We start from the raw sequence: 19,800 nt of genomic DNA, 5'->3' as shown, positions 1-19,800 counted from the left end.
TTGGTAAAGAGAGAGAACAAAAGGGGTTTAATGGCAGTGGAGTCAGTGGAAGAAAAAGAAATCAACTTTTCCCCTCCAGCAGAGAGCAACTAATCGTTCTTTCAGTAGTAGGTACTGCTTGAGTCGGCTCCAATCATGACAGCAAAACCCAATAATAACAACTCCCACTTAGATTACAAAGCTCTCACTCTCTTACTCTTCGAAAAACCGTGGATGAGGGCAGGCGACCTAAGAAAATGGATTGAAAACTGCCAGAGGTAATGTGGACCACTTATTTCCATACATATGCAGCACTCTGAAAGAAGAGTATGATAAAGCGGTGAGACTGTGGAGGATGATAGAATTGAAATTTGTGTGGATAGAGAGAGTGTAACACTACCACCAAAAAATTAATAAAACATTTCCATTACCTGCAGACTGTGCGAATGTCTCATTTCCCTGTTATGACTGCTACAGAAAGCATTACCAGCAGGGGCAGCAGGTCAGACGTAACCAACAGGGCTACACCGAATTACTCAATGCATGGATGCAACTACTGTCTATCAGCCTGGAGCGGTCATCATCGTTAACTTCACATACTGTATGTGCACAGCATGGAAACTCACGATCACACAGACCTTTAAATTGGGATCCTGTAGGCATTACTGGCCCTATGTAATTACTATTGCAACATACAATGCTTAAATTACATTTTTAAACAATTAATGGAATTATTCCGTCCCCTAGAATTAGGATAACAGTCATTCAGATAACGGTATATAAACACACCTATGGCGTAAGTGATACGATGAGTCAGTACCATAGTAGTTATTAACATCTACCACCCTGTTACGTATTTTCCACACACAACAAAATGTCACAAAGCAGCGCACAGCAAAATTTGAGTTTTAATGTCCAGCACTCACCTCTTTTGAATTGAATCCACTTGCAACAAAGTGAAAGTTGGACAAATATATGAAGAGTTCACATGCAAAACCCAGTAAGTGTTTTTTTTTAAATGGAGAAAAATGCAGTTGAAAATGGAGATTTTAAAGGAAACCATATGCGGAAATGTACAGACTTTCATCAATAAAATGAAAACAGTTTGTTCACATTCTTTCATATTTTGCACGCTGATGGTCCCCTTGACAGCCAAGTGCATGTTGGCCTCAACTAAAAATTTATGGTTTTGGAGATACTGTTATGTGTCGACGCGAGTTGAGGAGCGGACCTGCGTCAGACAGAACCCAGCGCTAAAAATAACCAGAAAGCGGTTCCAACAACAGAAACAATTTATTTTTCACCTGTGCATAATAATGTGTACAAAACTGAAACAACGTCCTTCTGGTGGAGTGACTGTTGGCACGCTCTTAAGCGCCCAAAAGGATAGAAGCCCGGCGTTCCTGGACCCACTACCACCAGACAAACACCCCCCAGGTGGACACAACAAACTGACTCTCTGTGAAGCAAAGAAGAGGTGAGGTAAGTCAGCAGTTACAACAATATCTTTCAAAAGACACACGCTATCAGCAACACATTCAGGTCTGTATTTTTTAACTTTATGCAAATGAGCAGCTTCTCACAACAAGTGGAGGATCACTTATCCTGCACGCCACAGCAGTGAGAAGCAAACTGCACAATTCTCATCACAATTCCAGTACGAGGGCTGTCAATAAAGTAACGGTCCTTTTTATTTTTTTCAAAAACTATATGGATTTCATTCATATGTTTTTACATCAGACATGCTTGAACCCTCGTGCGCATGCGTGAGTTTTTCCACGCCTGTCGGTGACGTCATTCGCCTGTGAGCATTCCTTGTGGGAGGAGTCGTCCAGCCCCTCGTCGGAATTCCTTTGTCTGAGAAGTTGCTGAGAGACTGGCGCGTTGTTTGATCAAAATTTTTTCTAAACCTGTGAGACACATCGAAGTGGACACGGTTCGAAAAATTAAGCTGGTTTTCAGTGAAAATTTTAACGGCTGATGAGAGATTTTGAGGTGATTCTGTCGCTTTAAGGACTTCCCACGGTGCGAGACGTTGCTCAGCTCTCTCAGCCGCCGTCGTCAGCCTGTTCAAGCTGAAAACCTCCACATTTCAGGCTCTATTGATCCAGGACGTCGTGAGAGAACAGAGAAGTTTCAGAAGAAGTCGGTTTCAGCATTTTATCCGGATATTCCACTGTTAAAGGAGATTTTTTTAATGAAAGACGTGCGGGTGGATTGCAGCGTCGGGACGCAGCCGCCGCGACGCTCCACCACAGGAAAAATACCTCTGTTGAAAGCCTTAAGGACAAGTTGGAACATGTCCTGCCTGTTAAACAATTTCTCATATACTCACTCCACTGAAAGCCATCAAAAGCCGCCTGGATTTTACAAATGGTTATCAACACGGAGGTGTTTTTCCTGTGCCGCCGCACCGCGTCGGCTGCGTCCCGACGCGCGGACCCGTCCGCACGTCTTTCATTAAAAAAATCTCCTTTAACAGTGGAATATCCGGATAAAATGCTGAAACCGACTTCTTCTGAAACTTCTCTGTTCTCTCACGACGTCCTGGATCAATAGAGCCTGAAATGTGGAGGTTTTCAGCTTGAACAGGCTGACGACGGTGGCTGAGAGCGCTGAGCGACGTCTCGCACGTGGGAAGTCCTTAAAGCGACAGAATCACCTCAAAATCTCTCATCAGCCGTTAAAATTTTCACTGAAAACCAGCTTAATTTTTCGAACCGTGTCCACTTCGATGTGTCTCACAGGTTTAGAAAAAATTTTGATCAAACAACGCGCCAGTCTCTCAGCAACTTCTCAGACAAAGGAATTCCGACAAGGGGCTGGACGACTCCTCCCACAAGGAGTGCTCACAGGCGAATGACGTCACCGACAGGTGTGGAAAAACTCACGCATGCGCACGAGGGTTCAAGCATGTCTGACGTAAAAACATATGAATGAAATCCATATAGTTTTTGAAAAAAATAAAAAGGACCGTTACTTTATTGACAGACCTCGTATACTGCGTAACAAAACACCAAGTTACTATCAACAATTAGTCAAACACTTAATCACCTTTAATGTGTGCTGACAGCAAGTGTCCTCGCCCTTCCTTGCCTCATGGGCTCGATATGTCAACCCCAGGCGCGGTCCTCAGCGTCTCACAAACGAACATCACAAGGTCGAGTTCCCGGCAGTTCTGCTTGAATCACACATGCCTTAAATGCAGAACGCCATCCAATTATCTGCTTCAGCTGAAAGTCTTTAAGGTTGCATGTGAGCACCAGTCACAGGTGCTACACATGATGTTGATGAGGGTGAGGACTCTTCAGCCAGCACCTTCTCCACAGACAAATCAGTTTCCATGCCACCTGAAGAGCAAAGAAAAGAAAAGAACACCAAAACATCCAGCCACACCCCCCAACACACAACAGATACTGGGTTTTACATCTGAACTCCTCATATATATATATATATATATATATATATACAGTGAGGAAAATAAGTATTTGAACACCCTGCGGTTTTGCAAGTTTTCCCACTTAGAAATCATGGAGGGGTCTGAAATTGCCATCTAAGGTGTATGTCCACTGTGAGAGACATAATCTAAAAACAATTGGGAAATCACAATGTATGATTTTTTTAATAATTTACTTGTATGTTACTGCTGCAAATAAGTATTTGAACACCTACCAAACAGCAAGAATTCTGGCTCTCACAGACCTGTTAATTTTTCTTTAAGAAGCCCTCCTATTCTGCAGTCTTTACCTGTATTAATTGCACCTGTTTGAACTTGTTACCTGTATAAAAGACACCTGTTCACACACTCAATCAATCACACTCTAACCTGTCCACCACAGCCAAGACCAAAGAGCTGTCTAAGGACACCAGGGACAAAACTGTAGACCTGCACAAGGCTGGGATGGACTACAGGACAACAGGCAAGCAGCTTGGTAGAAGACAACAACTGTTATGATTATTTATTTGTTATGATTGTTATGATTATTTGTTATGATTGTCAGTCTCCCTCGGTCTGGGATTCCATGCAAGATCTCACTTTGTGGGGTAAGGATGATTCTGAGAAAGCTCAGAACTACACAGGAGGACCTGGTCAACGACCTGAAGAGAGCTGGGACCACAGTCATAAAGATTACATTAGTAACACATGATGCTGTCATGGTTTAAAATCCTGCAGGGCAGCAAGGTCCCCCTGCTCAAGCCAGCACTTGTCCAGGCCCTTTTGAAGTTCATCAGTGACCATCTGAATGATCCAGAGGAGGCATGGGAGAAGGTCATGTGGTCAGATGAGACCAGAATAGAGCTTTTTGGAATTAACATTACTTACCATGTTTAGAGGATGAGAACAACCCCAAGAAAACCACCCCAACCGTGAAGCATGGGGGTGGAAACATCATACTCTGGGGTTACTCTTCTGCAAAGGGGAAAGGATGACTGCACTGTATTGAAGGGAGGATGGATGGGGTCATGCATTGTGAGATTTTGGCAAACAACCTCCTTCCCTCAGTAAGAGCATTGAAGATGGGTCATGGCTGGGTCTTCCAGCATCACAATGACCCCAAACACACAGCCAGGGCAACTAAGGAGGGGCTCCGTAAGAAGCATTTCAAGGTCCTGGAGTGGCCTGGCCAGTCTCCAGACCTGAACTCAATGGAAAATCTTTGGAGGGAGATGAAACTCCAAACCTGAAAGATTTGGAGATCTGTATGGAGGAGTGGACCAAAATCCCTGCTGCAGTGTGTGCAAACCTCGTGAAAAACTACAGGAAACGTTTGAACTCTGTAATTGCAAAGAAAGGCTACTGTATCAAATATTAACATTGATTTTCACAGGTGTTCAAATACTTATTTGTAGCAGTAACATACAAATAAATTATTAAAAAATCATACATTGTGATTTCTGATTTTTTTTTTCTTTTTTTTGTCTCTCACAGTGGACATGCACCCAAGATGAAAAGTTCAGACCCCTCCATGATATCTAAGTGGGAGAACTTGGGGTGTTCAAATACTTATTTTCCTCACTGTATATATATATATATATATATATATATATATATATATATATATGTTCCTCAATCTCTGGGAGTTTGAGGAATTTGGTGCAGTATCTTAGCTGTTCGTAGGACTGCACGCTTCTGTACAGAGACCTCTGATGTTGTGCCTGGAATCTGCTGGAGCCACTCTTCCATTTTGGGGGTTACAGATCCTAGTGCTCCTATTACCACTGGAACCACTTTGGACTTTACCTTCCACATCTGCTCCAGTTGCTCCTTCAGCCCTTGGTACTTCTCTATTTTCTCGTGCTACCTTCTTTCTGATATTGCTGTCAGCTGGGATTGCCACATTGAGTCAAGAGTTTAAGCATCTCGGGGACTTGTTCACGAGTGTGGGTAAACTGGAGTGAGAGATTGGTAGACGGATTGGGGCAGTGTCTGAAATTTTACAGACGTTGTACCAGAGCATTGTGGTGAAGAAGGCAATGCTTTCAATTTTCCAGTCGATTTACGTGCCTATCCTCAACTACAGTCATGAGCTTTGGGGAATGACTGAAAGAATAACATTGTGGATACAAGCAGCAGAAATGAGATTCCTCCGTCGGGTATCTGAGCTTAGACTTCTGGACAGGGTGAGAAGCTCGACTATCCGGGGAGGACTCGGAGTAGAGCTACTACTCCTTCACTGATGGGATACTAACTGATTTTATTCAAAACATTTATGCCCTGACGAATGAACTTATTTGCTACAAATTGTAGCTTTTCAATTCATTTGTACTTTCAGTTATTTTAAACGCATCTTGATTTGTCTTCCTCTTGTTGTTATCATTTTTAGGGACAAATACGATGAAGGCAAAGGGTGCAACATACCCTCCACCAAATTTAAATTAGGTTAAGGCAGTTTTATCTGTTTTACTACAAGACAAAACAAAACATTTTTCAGCATAAAGTCTTCCCTCCACTGTTTTCTCCTTTTACTCACAGTCTGCCACTTCCAGCAGTGCTTTGGTAATAACACTGCCAGCGATGTTGAGAGCCTGGCAGCTGTAAAAGCCAGCGTCTGAGTGCTGCACATCGGTAATGGTCAGACTGCCCATCTGGGACACAGACAGACGGCTGAAGGGCTGTGGTGGTTGGTAGGAAAACAAGAGACTCTGGAGGGCAGGTAGAGATGATGGTTAGAAAGCCATTCATTACATTTATTTACACTGAGTACTGTGTTAGGGTAATGACAGACCTCGCTGCCCTCCCTCTGCCAGAAGATAGCAGGTTGTGGGTTACCGGTGGCTTCGCATGGGAAGGTGACCGTCCTGCCTCCTGCTACCACCTGATTCCTGGGACGTATGATGAATGCCGGAGGGACTGCAACAGAAGAAATCTTCTAATTAACATCCTAGACTAATGAATTCAGGTATCACACATTGGTACTTATATTATAGTACATGTAACAAAATGCATTTACCTTTATTAAGTGAGAAAAAAATTGTGCTTATTTACCTACAAGCATAAATTACATACTGTAATGAAGATGGAATGACAACAGCTCATGATTCCCTGCTGAAGCTGTCTGATAGTGGATGAGTGATGGATGACAACTTACCAGTGTTGACTACAAGAGAAAAAAGCAAAGAAACAGTGGAGTAAGGAGTAATGAAGGCACATGAGGGTACACTGCAATGACGAACTGAACACATATCAAACAGGTGTTAATGAGAGAAAAAAAACAGGCACTAATATGTGCTGAAAGCTATCATGTTACTATATTGAGGACCAAGGGATAGCGTGTGCACAAAAACCACAAAGCAATGAAGAAACATGAAAAAGTATTCACAGTATTCCGGAAAGTATTCACAGTGCTTCATTTTTTCCGCATTTTCTTATGTTACAGCCTTATTCCAAAATGGATGAATTTAATTTTCTCAAAATTCTACACACAATACCCCATAATGACAATGTGAAAAAGTTTTATTTATTTATTTATTTTTTTGCAAATTTATTTAAACTAAAAAAACTAAGAAATCACATGTACATACGTATTCAAATCATTTGCCATGAAGATCAAAATTGAGCTCAGGTGCAACTTGCTTCGACTGATCATACTTGACAGGTTTCTACAGCTTAATTGGAGTCCACCTGGGGTAAATTCAGTTGATTGGACATGATTTTGAAACGACACACATGTCTACATATAAGGTCCCACAGTTGACAGTGCATGTCAGAGCACAAAACAAGTAGAAGTCAAAGGAATTGTCTACAGACAGGATTGTCTCGAACGTTTAGACAATTTCTGCTGCTTTGAAGGTCCCAATGAGCACAGTGGCTTCCATCATCTGTAAATGGAAGAAGTTCGGATCCACCAGCACTCTTCCTAGAGCTGACCCCCCGTCTAAACTGAGCGATCAGAAGAGAAGGACTTTAATCCTTGTGGTTTTGACTCTTGCTTGCCTCTACTGGTGGTTGGCTCTCACTGCGGTATTGTATCACTTCCTGTTCCGGAGCACAGCGGTGTTTTGCTGTATCTGTTAGCTGTTTAATCTGCGCAGTTAGATTGATCTAATTAACTAGATAACGATTTGTTTCACAGTGTAATCTTCACGTGCCTTAACTAAAGCACTCCCTCTGCTGAATCACCTATTTAATTATTTACACATTATTCACTTTGTGTGTTTGTAGGAATCTGCTAGCTTAGCGCAGCTACTAGCTCTTAGCCGGTTTAGCATGGCGGCTTCTCCTGTCTCTCCTGCACTTTTCTGCTCTGGGTGTGAAATGTTTAGTTATTCCTCGGCCTCCTTTAGCAGTAATGGTACTTGTAATAAGTGTAGCTTATTCGTAGCTTTGGAGGCCAGGCTGGGCGAATTGGAGACTCGGCTCCGCACCGTGGAAAATTCTACAGCTAGCCAGGCCCCTGTAGTCGGTGCAGACCAAGGTAGCTTAGCCGCTGTTAGTTTCCCTCTGGCAGATCCCGAGCAGCCGGGAAAGCAGGCCGACTGGGTGACTGTGAGGAGGAAGGGTAGCCCTAAACAGAAGCCCCGTGTACACCGCCAACCCGTTCACATTTCTAACCGTTTTTCCCCACTCGACGACACACCCGCTGAGGATCAAACTCTGGTTATTGGCGACTCTGTTTTGAGAAAGTTAGCGACACCAGCAACCACAGTCAGTTGTCTTCCGGGGGCCAGAGCAGGCGACATTGAAGGAAATTTGAAACTGCTGGCTAAGGCTAAGCGTAAATTTGGTAAGATTGTAATTCACGTCGGCAGTAATGACACCCGGTTACGCCAATCGGAGGTCACTAAAATTAACATTGAATCGGTGTGTAACTTTGCAAAAACAATGTCGGACTCTGTAGTTTTCTCTGGGCCCCTCCCCAATCGGACCGGGAGTGACATGTTTAGCCGCATGTTCTCCTTGAATTGCTGGCTGTGTGAGTGGTGTCCAAAAAATGAAGTGGGCTTCATAGATAATTGGCAAAGCTTCTGGGGAAAACCTGGTCTTGTTAGGAGAGACGGCATCCATCCCACTTTGGATGGAGCAGCTCTCATTTCTAGAAATCTGGCCAATTTTCTTAAATCCTCCAAACCGTGACTATCCAGGGTTGGGACCAGGAAGCAGAGTTGTAGTCTTACACACCTCTCTGCAGCTTCTCTCCCCCTGCCATCCCCTCATTACCCCATCCCCGTAGAGACGGTGCCTGCTCCCAGACCACCAATAACCAGCAAAAATCTATTTAAGCATAAAAATTCAAAAAGAAAAAATAATATAGCACCTTCAACTGCACCACAGACTAAAACAGTTAAATGTGGTCTATTAAACATTAGGTCTCTCTCTTCTAAGTCCCTGTTAGTAAATGATATAATAATTGAGCAACATAATGATTTATTCTGCCTTACAGAAACCTGGTTACAGCAGGATGAATATGTTAGTTTAAATGAGTCAACACCCCCGAGTCACACTAACTGCCAGAATGCTCGTAGTACGGGCCGAGGCGGAGGATTAGCAGCAATCTTCCATTCCAGCTTATTAATTAATCAAAAACCCAGACAGAGCTTTAATTCATTTGAAAGCTTGACTCTTAGTCTTGTCCATCCAAATTGGAAGTCCCAAAAACCAGTTTTATTTGTTATTATCTATCGTCCACCTGGTCGTTACTGTGAGTTTCTCTGTAAATTTTCAGACCTTTTGTCTGACTTAGTGCTTAGCTCAGATAAGATAATTATAGTGGGCGATTTTAACATCCACACAGATGCTGAGAATGACAGCCTCAACACTGCATTTAATCTATTATTAGACTAAATTGGCTTTGCTCAAAATGTAAATGAGTCCACCCACCACTTTAATCATATCTTAGATCTTGTTCTGACTTATGGTATGGAAATTGAAGACTTAACAGTATTCCCTGAAAACTCCCTTCTGTCTAATCATTTCTTAATAACATTTACATTTACTCTGATGGACTACCCAGCAGTGGGGAATAAGTTTCATTACACTAGAAGTCTTTCAGAAAGCGCTCTAACTAGGTTTAAAGATATGACTCCTTCTTTATGTTCTCTAATGCCATATAACAACACAGTGCAGAGTAGCTACCTAAACTCTGTAAGTGAGATAGAGTATCTCGTCAATAGTTTTACATCCTCATTGAAGACAACTTTGGATGCTGTAGCTCCTCTGAAAAAGAGAGCTTTAAATCAGAAGTGCCTGCCTCTGTGGTATAACTCACAAACTCGCAGCTTAAAGCAGATAACCCGTAAGTTGGAGAGGAAATTGTTGGGGAAAGTGTAGGAGCACGGACCCACAACAGGGGGCGCAAATGAACGGACAATGGATAAAGCCAAATACAACACTTTACTGTTGTGAAAATGCACAACAACCACAACAGATTACAATAGTGAGTCAAATACAAGATGTCATGTGGGCAGGCTCGAAGATAGGAGACATCAGTACGAAGTCGAACCGGAACCACACAATTTCCTCCGCCACCGAACCCCGGGAATACTGGAGCCGCCAAGTCCCGAACTCCCAGGTGGCCACTGCCTCCGCGTGTCGGATCTGGTACTGCTGGCGAGGAGCAAACACAGTTAGAAGTGGGTGCGTGTGCACCCAGCAATACGTACGGTGGAGAACCACCTCCTCCTCTCGTCGAATAAAGAGTTCACAAAAAGCGCTCAAGCAACAAAGGGTTATTATCTCACAACCAGCTGAGGTACGTTACCTTCAAGGTAGAACGATATCTCGGCAAAGAGGTGGAGATGTCGTCTGGCTGATATACCAATGCTGATCCTGTTGAGTGGTGACAGCTGTCAAGGATGATGAGCGTCAGCTGTCACCCTGGCTGCTCCTGTTAGGCGGCAGCGCCCTCTGGTGCCTGGAGCCCGCACTCCAGGCAGGGCGCCCTCTGGTGGTGGTGGGCCAGCAGTACCTCCTCTTCAGCGGCCCACACAACAGGACCCCCCCCTCAACGGGCGCCTCCTGGCGCCCGACCAGGCTTGTCCGGGTGGCGGCGGTAGAAGTCGGCCAGGAGGGCCGGGTCCAGGATGAAGCTCTTCTTCACCCAGGAGCGTTCTTCGGGGCCGTACCCCTCCCAGTCCACCAGATACTGGAAGCCCCGGCCCATCCGTCGGACATCCAAGAGCCGGCGCACAGTCCAAGCCGGCTCGCCATCGATGATCCGGGCAGGAGGTGGTGCCGGACCCGGAGTACAGAGGGGTGAGGTGTGATGTGGTTTGATTCGTGACACGTGAAAGACGGGATGGATCCGCAGCGAGGCCGGAAGCTGCAGCCTCACTGCGGCTGGACTGATGACCTTGAGAATTTTGAAGGGTCCTATGTATCGTTCCTGGAGTTTAGGGGAGTCCACTTGCAGGGGTATGTCCTTGGTAGACAACCACACTTCCTGCCCTGGACGATACGTAGGGGCCGGGGTCCGCAGTCGGTCTGCATGGGCCTTTGTCCTCCTCCGGGCCTTCAGCAAAGCAGAACGGGCGGCTCGCCACACCCGACGGCACTTCCGCAGGTGGGCCTGGACCGAGGGCACACCGACCTCTCCCTCAACCACCGGAAACAACAGGGGCTGATACCCTAGGCACACCTCAAAAGGGGAGAGGCCGGTGGCTGACGACACTTGGCTGTTGTGGGCATACTCGATCCAGGCCAGATGGGTACTCCAGGCCACCGGGTGCGCGGCTGTCACGCAACGCAGGGTCTGCTCCATCTCTTGGTTGGCCCGTTCTGCTTGCCCGTTGGTTTGGGGATGATACCCGGAAGAGAGACTGACCGTGGCCCCCAGTTCCCAGCAGAAGCTCCTCCAGACATGCGAGGAGAACTGGGGACCGCGATCGGAGACGATGTCTGTTGGAATCCCATGCAGCCGGACGACGTGGTGGACCAGGAGGTCCGCTGTCTCCTGGGCCGTTGGGAGTTTCGGGAGGGCCACGAAGTGGGCCGCCTTGGAGAATCGGTCCACTATCGTGAGGATGACGGTGTTGCCCTGGGACGGCGGGGGGCCCGTGACAAAATCCAGGCCGATGTGAGACCAGGGGCGATGAGGCACGGGCAGCAGCTGTAGCAATCCCGATACCTTGCGATGGTCGGCCTTGCCCCTGGCGCAGGTGGTACAGGCCTGGATATAATCCCGGACGTCGGCTTCCAGGGACGCCTACCAGAAGCGCTGCCGGACAACTGCCACGGTTCTTCGCACCCCTGGATGACAGGAGAGCTTAGAGCCGTGACAGAAGTCCAGGACTGCAGCCCTAGCTTCTGGTGGGACGTATAGTTTGTTCTTCGGCCCGGTTCCGGGGTCTGGGCTTCGTGCCAGGGCCTCCCGGACGGTTCTCTCCACGTCCCAGGTGAGGGTGGCCACGATAGCGGACTCCGGGATGATGGGTTCCGGTGGATCCGACAACTCCGTTTTGACTTCGTCTTCATGTACCCCGGACAAGGCATCCGATCTCTGATTTTTGGTCCCGGGACGGTAGGTGATCCGGAAGTCAAAACGGCCGAAGAACAGTGACCAGCGGGCTTGCCTGGGATTCAGCCGCTTGGCGGTCCTGATATACTCCAGGTTCCAGTGGTCAGTGAAAACCGTGAATGGCACGGTCGTTCCCTCCAACAGATGTCTCCACTCTTCAAGAGCCTCTTTCACCGCAAGGAGTTCTCGATTGCCGACGTCATAATTCCGTTCGGCCAGGGTCAACCTGCGGGAAAAATAGGCACACGGGTGAAGGACCTTATCGGTCTTCCCGCTCTGGGAGAGCACAGCTCCTATCCCTGAGTCCGAGGCGTCCACTTCAACCACCAACTGGCGACTAGGATCGGGCTGCACCAGAACAGGTGCAGACGAGAAGCGCCGTTTCAACTCCTTGAACGCGGCATCGCAACGATCTGACCAGGTGAAGGGGACTTTTGGTGAGGTCAGGGCTGTCAGGGGGCTAGCTACCTGACTATAGCCCTTAATGAACCTCCTGTAGAAATTAGCAAAGCCGAGGAACTGTTGCAGCTTCCTACGGCTAGTGGGTTGGGGCCAGTCTCTCACCGCCGCAACCTTGGCCGGATCAGGAGCGACGGAGTTAGGGGAAATGATAAACCCCAGGAAGGACAAAGAAGTGCGGTGAAACTCGCACTTCTCGCCCTTCACAAACAGCCGGTTCTCCAACAACCGCTGCAGGACCTGACGTACATGCTGGACATGAGTCTCAGGATCTGGAGAAAAGATGAGTATATCGTCCAGATATACGAAGACGAATCGGTGCAGGAAGTCCTGCAAGACGTCATTAACTAATGCTTGGAACGTCGCGGGAGCGTTTGTAAGACCGAACGGCATGACCAGGTACTCAAAGTGACCTAACGGGGTGTTAAATGCCGTCTTCCACTCGTCTCCCTTCCGGATCTGAACCAGGTGATACGCATTTCTAAGATCAAGCTTGGTGAATATCTTGGCTCCATGCAGGGGCGTGAACACAGAATCCAACAAGGGTAAGGGGTATCGGTTACGAATCGTGATTTCGTTCAGCCCCCTGTAATCAATGCATGGACGTAGTCCGCCATCTTTTTTCCCCACAAAAAAGAAACCCGCACCCATCGGGGAGTTGGAATTCCGGATCAACCTGGCAGCCAAAGAGTCCCGGATGTAGGTCTCCATTGATTCGCGCTCAGGTCGTGAGAGGTTGTACAGCCTGCTGGACGGAAACTCAACGCCTGGAACCAAATCAATGGCACAATCATACGGGCGGTGCGGGGGAAGGGTGAGTGCCAGATCCTTGCGAAACACCTCCGCAAGGTCATGGTACTGCACCGGCACCGTCCCTAGATTGGGCGGGGCTCTGACCTCCTCCCTGGCCTGGGAACCGGGAGGAACCGAGGAACCTAAACATACCCAATGGCAGGTCTCACTCCACTGAACCACTACCCCGGACGGCCAATCGATCCGGGGATTGTGTTTCAACATCCAAGGGAACCCTAGAATCACACGGGAGGTGGTCGGAGTTACAAAAAACTCGATCTCCTCCCGGTGATTTCCCGACACCACCAGGGTTACTGGTGGTGTCTTGTGAGTGATTGGAGGGAGTAGGGAGCCATCTAGTGCCCGCACCTGCACAGGCGAGGTAAGCGCCACCAGAGGGAGCCCTATCTCCCTGGCCCATTTGCTGTCTAGCAAATTCCCTTCAGAGCCCGTGTCCACCAGTGCTGGGGCCTTCAGGGTTAAATCCTCATAAAGGATTGTAACTGGGAGTCGTGTGGCGATGTGGGTGTGTCCCACGTGAATGTCTCGGCCCACCCCTAGCCCAGTTTCTAGGTGCGGGCGTTGGTGTTTAACCACTCGGGGCAGTCTCTTAGCTGATGCTCTATCGAGCCACAAACAAAACACGCTCCGCGGGCCAGCCTCCTCTGTCTATCTGGTGCCCTAAATGTGGCCCTGCTCCTGTCCATAGCTTCGTCAGCAGGGGGAGCTGTGACCACACATGGCGCGGGGGCCGTGGAGCGTGGGGAGGGCGGAACGCGATCGGAACCGGAAGGGAGAGGGACGACGCGTGCCCGGCCACGCCCTTCGTCTCGTTCCCGACGGCGTTCTTCTAACCGATTGTCTAATCGTATGACGAGATCGATAAGCCCGTCTAAATCCCGCGGTTCGTCCTTAGCCACCAGGTGCTCCTTTAGAACCAATGACAGTCCGTTTACAAAGGCGGCATGGAGGGCAGTGCTATTCCAGCCGGACCTCGCAGCCGCGATGCGGAAGTCGACTGCATAGGCAGCTGCGCTCCGGCGCCCTGTCTCATTGACAGCAGCACGGCTGATGCGGTCTCTCCTCTATTTGGGTGATCGAACACTGTTCTGAACTCCCTCACAAACCCATCATATGTCTGAAGGAGCCGTGAATTTTGCTCCCAGAGCGCTGTAGCCCAAGCGCGTGCCTCACCATGAAGCAGATTTATCACATAAGCTACTTTGCTAGCATCAGTCGCATACATGACGGGACGCTGTGCGAAGACGAATGAACACTGCATAAGGAAATCCGCGCACGTGTCCACACAGCCTCCGTACGGCTCTGGAGGGCTTATGTATGCTTCCGGGGAAGGTGGGAGGGGTCGTTGAACGACCAGTGGAACGTCACTGTTACGCACAGGGTCGACGGGAGGGAGAGCCGCAGCGGCGCCCGGAGGGCGCGCTTCCACCTGCGCGGCGAGAGCCTCCACCCTGCGGTTCAGGAGGACGTTCTGCTCGGTCATCAAATCCAACCGAGTCGTGAAAGCGGTATATCTATCCATGAAGCCAGAGGACACACACCAATTAGCTAAACTGCAGGATTGTCTTACAGACATAAAGACATGGATGACCTCTAATTTCCTGCTTTTAAACTCAGATAAAACTGAAGTTATTGTACTTGGCCCCACAAATCTTAGAAACATGGTGTCTAACCAGATCCTTACTCTGGATGGCATTACCCTGACCTCTAGTAATACTGTGAGAAATCTTGGAGTCATTTTTGATGAGGATATGTCATTCAAAGCACATATTAAACAAATATGTAGGACTGCTTTTTTGCATTTACACAATATCTCTAAAATTAGAAAGGTCTTGTCTCAGAGTGATGCTGAAAAACTAATTCATGCATTTATTTCCTCTAGGCTGGACTATTGTAATTCATTATTATCAGGTTGTCCTAAAAGTTCCCTGAAAAGCCTTCAGTTAATTCAAAATGCTGCAGCTAGAGTACTAACGGGGACTAGAAGGAGAGAGCATATCTCACCCATATTGGCCTCTCTTCATTGGCTTCCTGTTAATTCTAGAATAGAATTTAAAATTCTTCTTCTTACTTATAAGGTTTTGAATAATCAGGTCCCATCTTATCTTAGGGACCTCATAGTACCATATCACCCCAATAGAGCGCTTCGCTCTCAGACTGCAGGCTTACTTGTAGTTCCTAGGGTTTGTAAGAGTAGAATGGGAGGCAGAGCCTTCAGCTTTCAGGCTCCTCTCCTGTGGAACCAGCTCCCAATTCAGATCAGGGAGACAGACACTTTTTCCTGGTTCTCTCCCTCAGCCCCAACCAGTCCCAGCAGAACACTGCCCCTCCCTGAGCCTGGTTCTGCTGGAGGTTTCTTCCTGTTAAAAGGGAGTTTTTCCTTCCCACTGTCACCAAGTGCTTGCTCACAGGGGGTCGTTTTGACCGTTGGGGTTTTTATGTAATTATTGTATGGCCTTGCCTTACAATATAAGGCGCCTTGGGGCAACTGTTTGTTGTGATTTGGCGCTATATAAATAAAATTGATTGATTGATTAATCAGGTAGGTGACCAAGAACCTGATGGTCAATCTGTCAGAGCTCCAGCATTCCTCTGTGGAGAGAGGAGAACCTTCCAGAAGGACAAGCATCTCTGCAGCAATTCACCAGTTATGCCTGTATGGTAGTGGTCAGATGGAAGCCACTCCTTTGTAAATGGTACATGGTAGCCCGCCTGGAGTTTGACAAAAAGGCACCTGAAGGACTGTCAGAACATGACAAACAAAATTCTCTGGTCTGATGACACAAAGATTGAACTCTTTCATGAGAATGCTAGGTGTCAGGTTTTGAGGAAACCAGGCACCATCTCTTCAGTGAAGCATGGTGGTGGCAGCATCATGCTGTGGGAATGTTTTTCAGTGTCAGGAACTGAGAGACTAGTCAGGATTGAGGGAAAGATTAACTCAGCAAAGTACAGAGACATCCTGGATGAAAAACTGCTCCAGAGCGCTCTTGACCTCAGACTGGGGTGATGGTTTATCTTTCAGCAGCACAATGACCCTAAGCACACAGCCAAGATATCAAAGAAGTGCCTTCAGAACAACTCTGCGAATGCCCTGGAGTAGCCCAGCCAGAACCCAGACCTAAGACTGATTGAACATCTCTGGAGAGATCTGAAATGGCTGTGCACCAATGCTCTCATCCGACCTGACGGAGCTTGAGAGGTGCTGCAAAGAGAAATGGCAAAACTGCCAAAAGATAGGTGCACCAAGCTTGTGGCATCATATTCTTGAGGATCTGATGCTGTAATTGCTGCCAAAGGTGCATCAACAAAGTATTGAGCAAAGGGTGTGAATACTTTAATTTTGAATAAATTTGCAAAAATTTCAAAAAACCTTTTTCTTTTCATTATGGAGTGTTGTGTGTAGAATTTTATGGTTAAAAATGAATTTATTTCATTTTGGAATAGGGTTCTAACACAACAAAATGTGGAATGAGTGAAGTGCTGTGAAAACTTTACAGATGCACTATACTTTCCATTCAACAATACAATTTATTCATAGCATAGAAGGTATTAAATGCATATATATATATATATATATATATATATATATATATATATATATATATATATATATATATATATATATATATACAAGGTCTATTAGAAAAGAAACCGACCGTTTTATTTTTTAAAAAAACTATATGGATTTGATTCATATGTTTTTACGTCAGCCAAGCTTGAACCTTCGTGCGCATGCGTGAGTTTTTCCATGCCTGTCGGTGACGTCATTCGCCTGTGAGCACGCCTTGTGGAAGGAGTGGTCCAGCCCCCTCGTCGGAATTCCTTTGTCTGAGGAGTTGCTAAGAGACTGGCGCTGTTGACCCAGTGCGTCGTGAGAGAACAGAGAACTTTCAGAAGAGGTCGGAATCAGCAGTTTATCCGGACATTCCACTGTTAAAGGAGATTTTTTTCTCTCACGACGTCCTGGGTCAACAGAGGCTTAAATTTGGAGGTTTTCAGCTTGAAACAGGATGACGACGTCGCCTCGGAGTGCTGCGCAATGTCCCGCTCCGTGGGAAGTCCTTACAGTGATAGAAACAATCCAAAATCTCTCATCAGCCGTTAAAATTTTCACCGAAAACCAGCTTAATTTGTCGAATGGTGTCCACTCGGATGTGCCTCACAGTTTTGTAAAAAATTTTGATGAAGCACAGCGCCAGTCTCTCAGCAACTTCTCAGACAAAGGAATTCCGACGAGGGGGCTGGACCACTCTTCCCACAAGGCGTGCTCACAGGCGAATGACGTCACCGACAGGCGTGAAAAAACTCTCGCATGCCCACGAGGGTTCAAGCTTGGCTGATGTAATCACACGTGATTCAAATCCATATGGTTTTTTTTTTTAAATAATAAGGTCGGATACTTTTCTAATAGACCTCATATATATATATATATATATATATATATATATATATATATATATATATATATATATTAAGGTTAGCTGAACTGAATTTCGCAAAAGCCAATGATTTTCAGAATTTGCTGAAAGCTAATCCAGTCATGAAAAAGTTAGGTTTGCTATTTCGCTGTTAGCTGATTAGCTGACCTAGCTATATTGTACCATGTCCAGGTAAGGTAACAAAACCACCTTTTAAAAACAACACTAGCAAATGCAAAGAATATCTTTAAGTAATAATAAATAGAACATGTCAATTCAGCAATAAGTAGCTGCATCAAAAAACAACTGAGATAAAGCTTGCAAACTCAAAGAACACAAATATAAGCTGCAGCACATATAACAATTAATATGATAACATCTCTGGTGAAAACTGACGCAATGCATGCGAAAACACAGTCGTTATGCAATAGGTACAACACAGTAGAGGTTCTGGTAACAAATAGAGGTTTCTGGTCAGTAAAATCAAATGTAGAAATTAACACAAGCTGTAAGAAGGACTGTTAATATTGCTTTCGGTGAGCAGAGTTAGAATGTGGTTGATGCTTAACTTCTCGGATGTGAAGCCAGACTGTTCTGTTTGCTAACACTCCTATTCCACAGGGCATCGTTCTACTACGATCGCCCACGATCCAAAAAAGTACAAAAAACGGGATGAAACGGCTTGCCTTCTAACGGGCTGGCTGATAAAGTGCAGACCTGGCCACTGACTGGCTTAAAAAGTGCAAATCTGGCAACCTGCCCAAAAATGAAAAGAAAGGGCCTGCACCTTCTGCCAGAATTGCAACAAATGTTGCTTTGACTTCAGATGTTTACCCCAATGGAGTACAATCAAAAACTTTCCAAGCCATATTCACTCAGAATAGCCTGCTTAAAGAAATTTGACTTCAAATGTTTACCCCGATGGGGTACAATCAAAAACGTTTCAAGCCATACCCACTAGGAATACCCTGCTTAAAGAAATTCTGATTCAAACATGACTGAAGCTGTTAAGACTACAAACACCCAGAAGTTACCATGTATTGTCAACTGGATCCTGATTTCAAATCTGGCGCCGATGATGGTCATAACTACTGCGCATACCGAGTTTGTTCAAGGTTGACAAAGATGGATCAGCATAGGTGTCAATCTGACTCCAGAAAGGGCAACGAAGATGCAGGTTTCTTTGTAACCACCAACTCCACCTGGTGATTTAATTGATGAACTCATACATTTTCCATCACAGAGACCAGCGTCATAACCCTGCAGTTGCTGAAATCTTGGCACCCTCCCTTTCCTTTCTAGAGAAGGACAAGTCCTGGGCATCATCCTTACGGACTGTAGGGATGATGCCCATCTCACAGAGTGAAACAACATCACAGATCCCTGAAGCTGTCCCCACCCTTTGCTATTTCACACCTATGCAATCTCACTGTCAGATCATCCACCAAATCCCTGGCACCAAAGATCCTGACCAAAGCACCAGCAATATATCAAGTATTTTACACTATTTTTTAAGTGTATAATATTTGGCAAATTATTGTTATTTTTAGTGCACAGTATTGTGCATGATTTTTGAATATTATAGACAACATTTTCAAACTCAGCTTGCTAGTTAGTCCCATGTCTCCCCTTTCTCACCACAAATTGGCCACAGTCCACCTTGCTCCTCACTGCTTGTTTGCTCATGTTTTTGGAGCAAGAGGAAGACCATGTAATTGGAACCATGTCTTTTCCCATCATGCATTCAGCATTGCCTTATCTTTAATTAAGTCCTGCCATCCTCGCAGTTTGCATCGCCCACTGTGTCACTGGAGTGCATGTGTGTGTGTGTGTGTGTGTGTGTATGTATGCGTGCACACATATTTATGGTTGCAAGTGTGCAAAGTGTTGCCCCACTCATTTCAGTTTTTGTTTAAAAAGTAAAGGGTGTTATTATGGCAGGACAACTTTTAATCAAATGGATCCATTTTCTGCAGGCCTGTAAACATTGACTTCTGCGGGACATTATTACAAGAGGCATTGCAACAAAATAGCTGCAGTGTCCTGCAGTTTGTCTTACTCAGATCTACACTGCTTACTGCAGGTGACATTATATGACCTCTAGTCAGAAGGTAATAGGAAAGAAACCGGGAGGGGGAACTTACATTATTCACTCTTTTAAGAGCAAGAGCAGC

At 46.1% G+C, this 19,800-nt stretch overlaps 1 protein-coding gene across 4 annotated transcripts in view; it reads right to left on the bottom strand.

The window, feature by feature from the left end:
* Positions 1-19,800, bottom strand: part of LOC117517671 (roundabout homolog 1-like) — a 375,114-nt gene that overhangs the window by 35,650 nt on the left and 319,664 nt on the right. For 3 of the 4 annotated variants that reach the window (XM_034178786.1, XM_034178787.1, XM_034178789.1), the window contains exons 7-9: positions 6,570-6,578; positions 6,207-6,331; positions 5,952-6,123 (exon numbers count right to left, since the gene is read on the bottom strand). In XM_034178786.1, the coding sequence (XP_034034677.1) occupies positions 5,952-6,123; positions 6,207-6,331; positions 6,570-6,578 (306 nt within the window). The remainder of the gene's footprint in view (positions 1-5,951; positions 6,124-6,206; positions 6,332-6,569; positions 6,579-19,800) is intronic. The other variant, XM_034178788.1, reaches the window with a different exon arrangement.

This window comes from Thalassophryne amazonica, chromosome 9 (genome assembly GCF_902500255.1).
Source record: "Thalassophryne amazonica chromosome 9, fThaAma1.1, whole genome shotgun sequence".
NCBI lineage: Eukaryota > Metazoa > Chordata > Actinopteri > Batrachoidiformes > Batrachoididae > Thalassophryne > Thalassophryne amazonica.
This window is presented reverse-complemented; position numbering and strand designations above follow the sequence as displayed.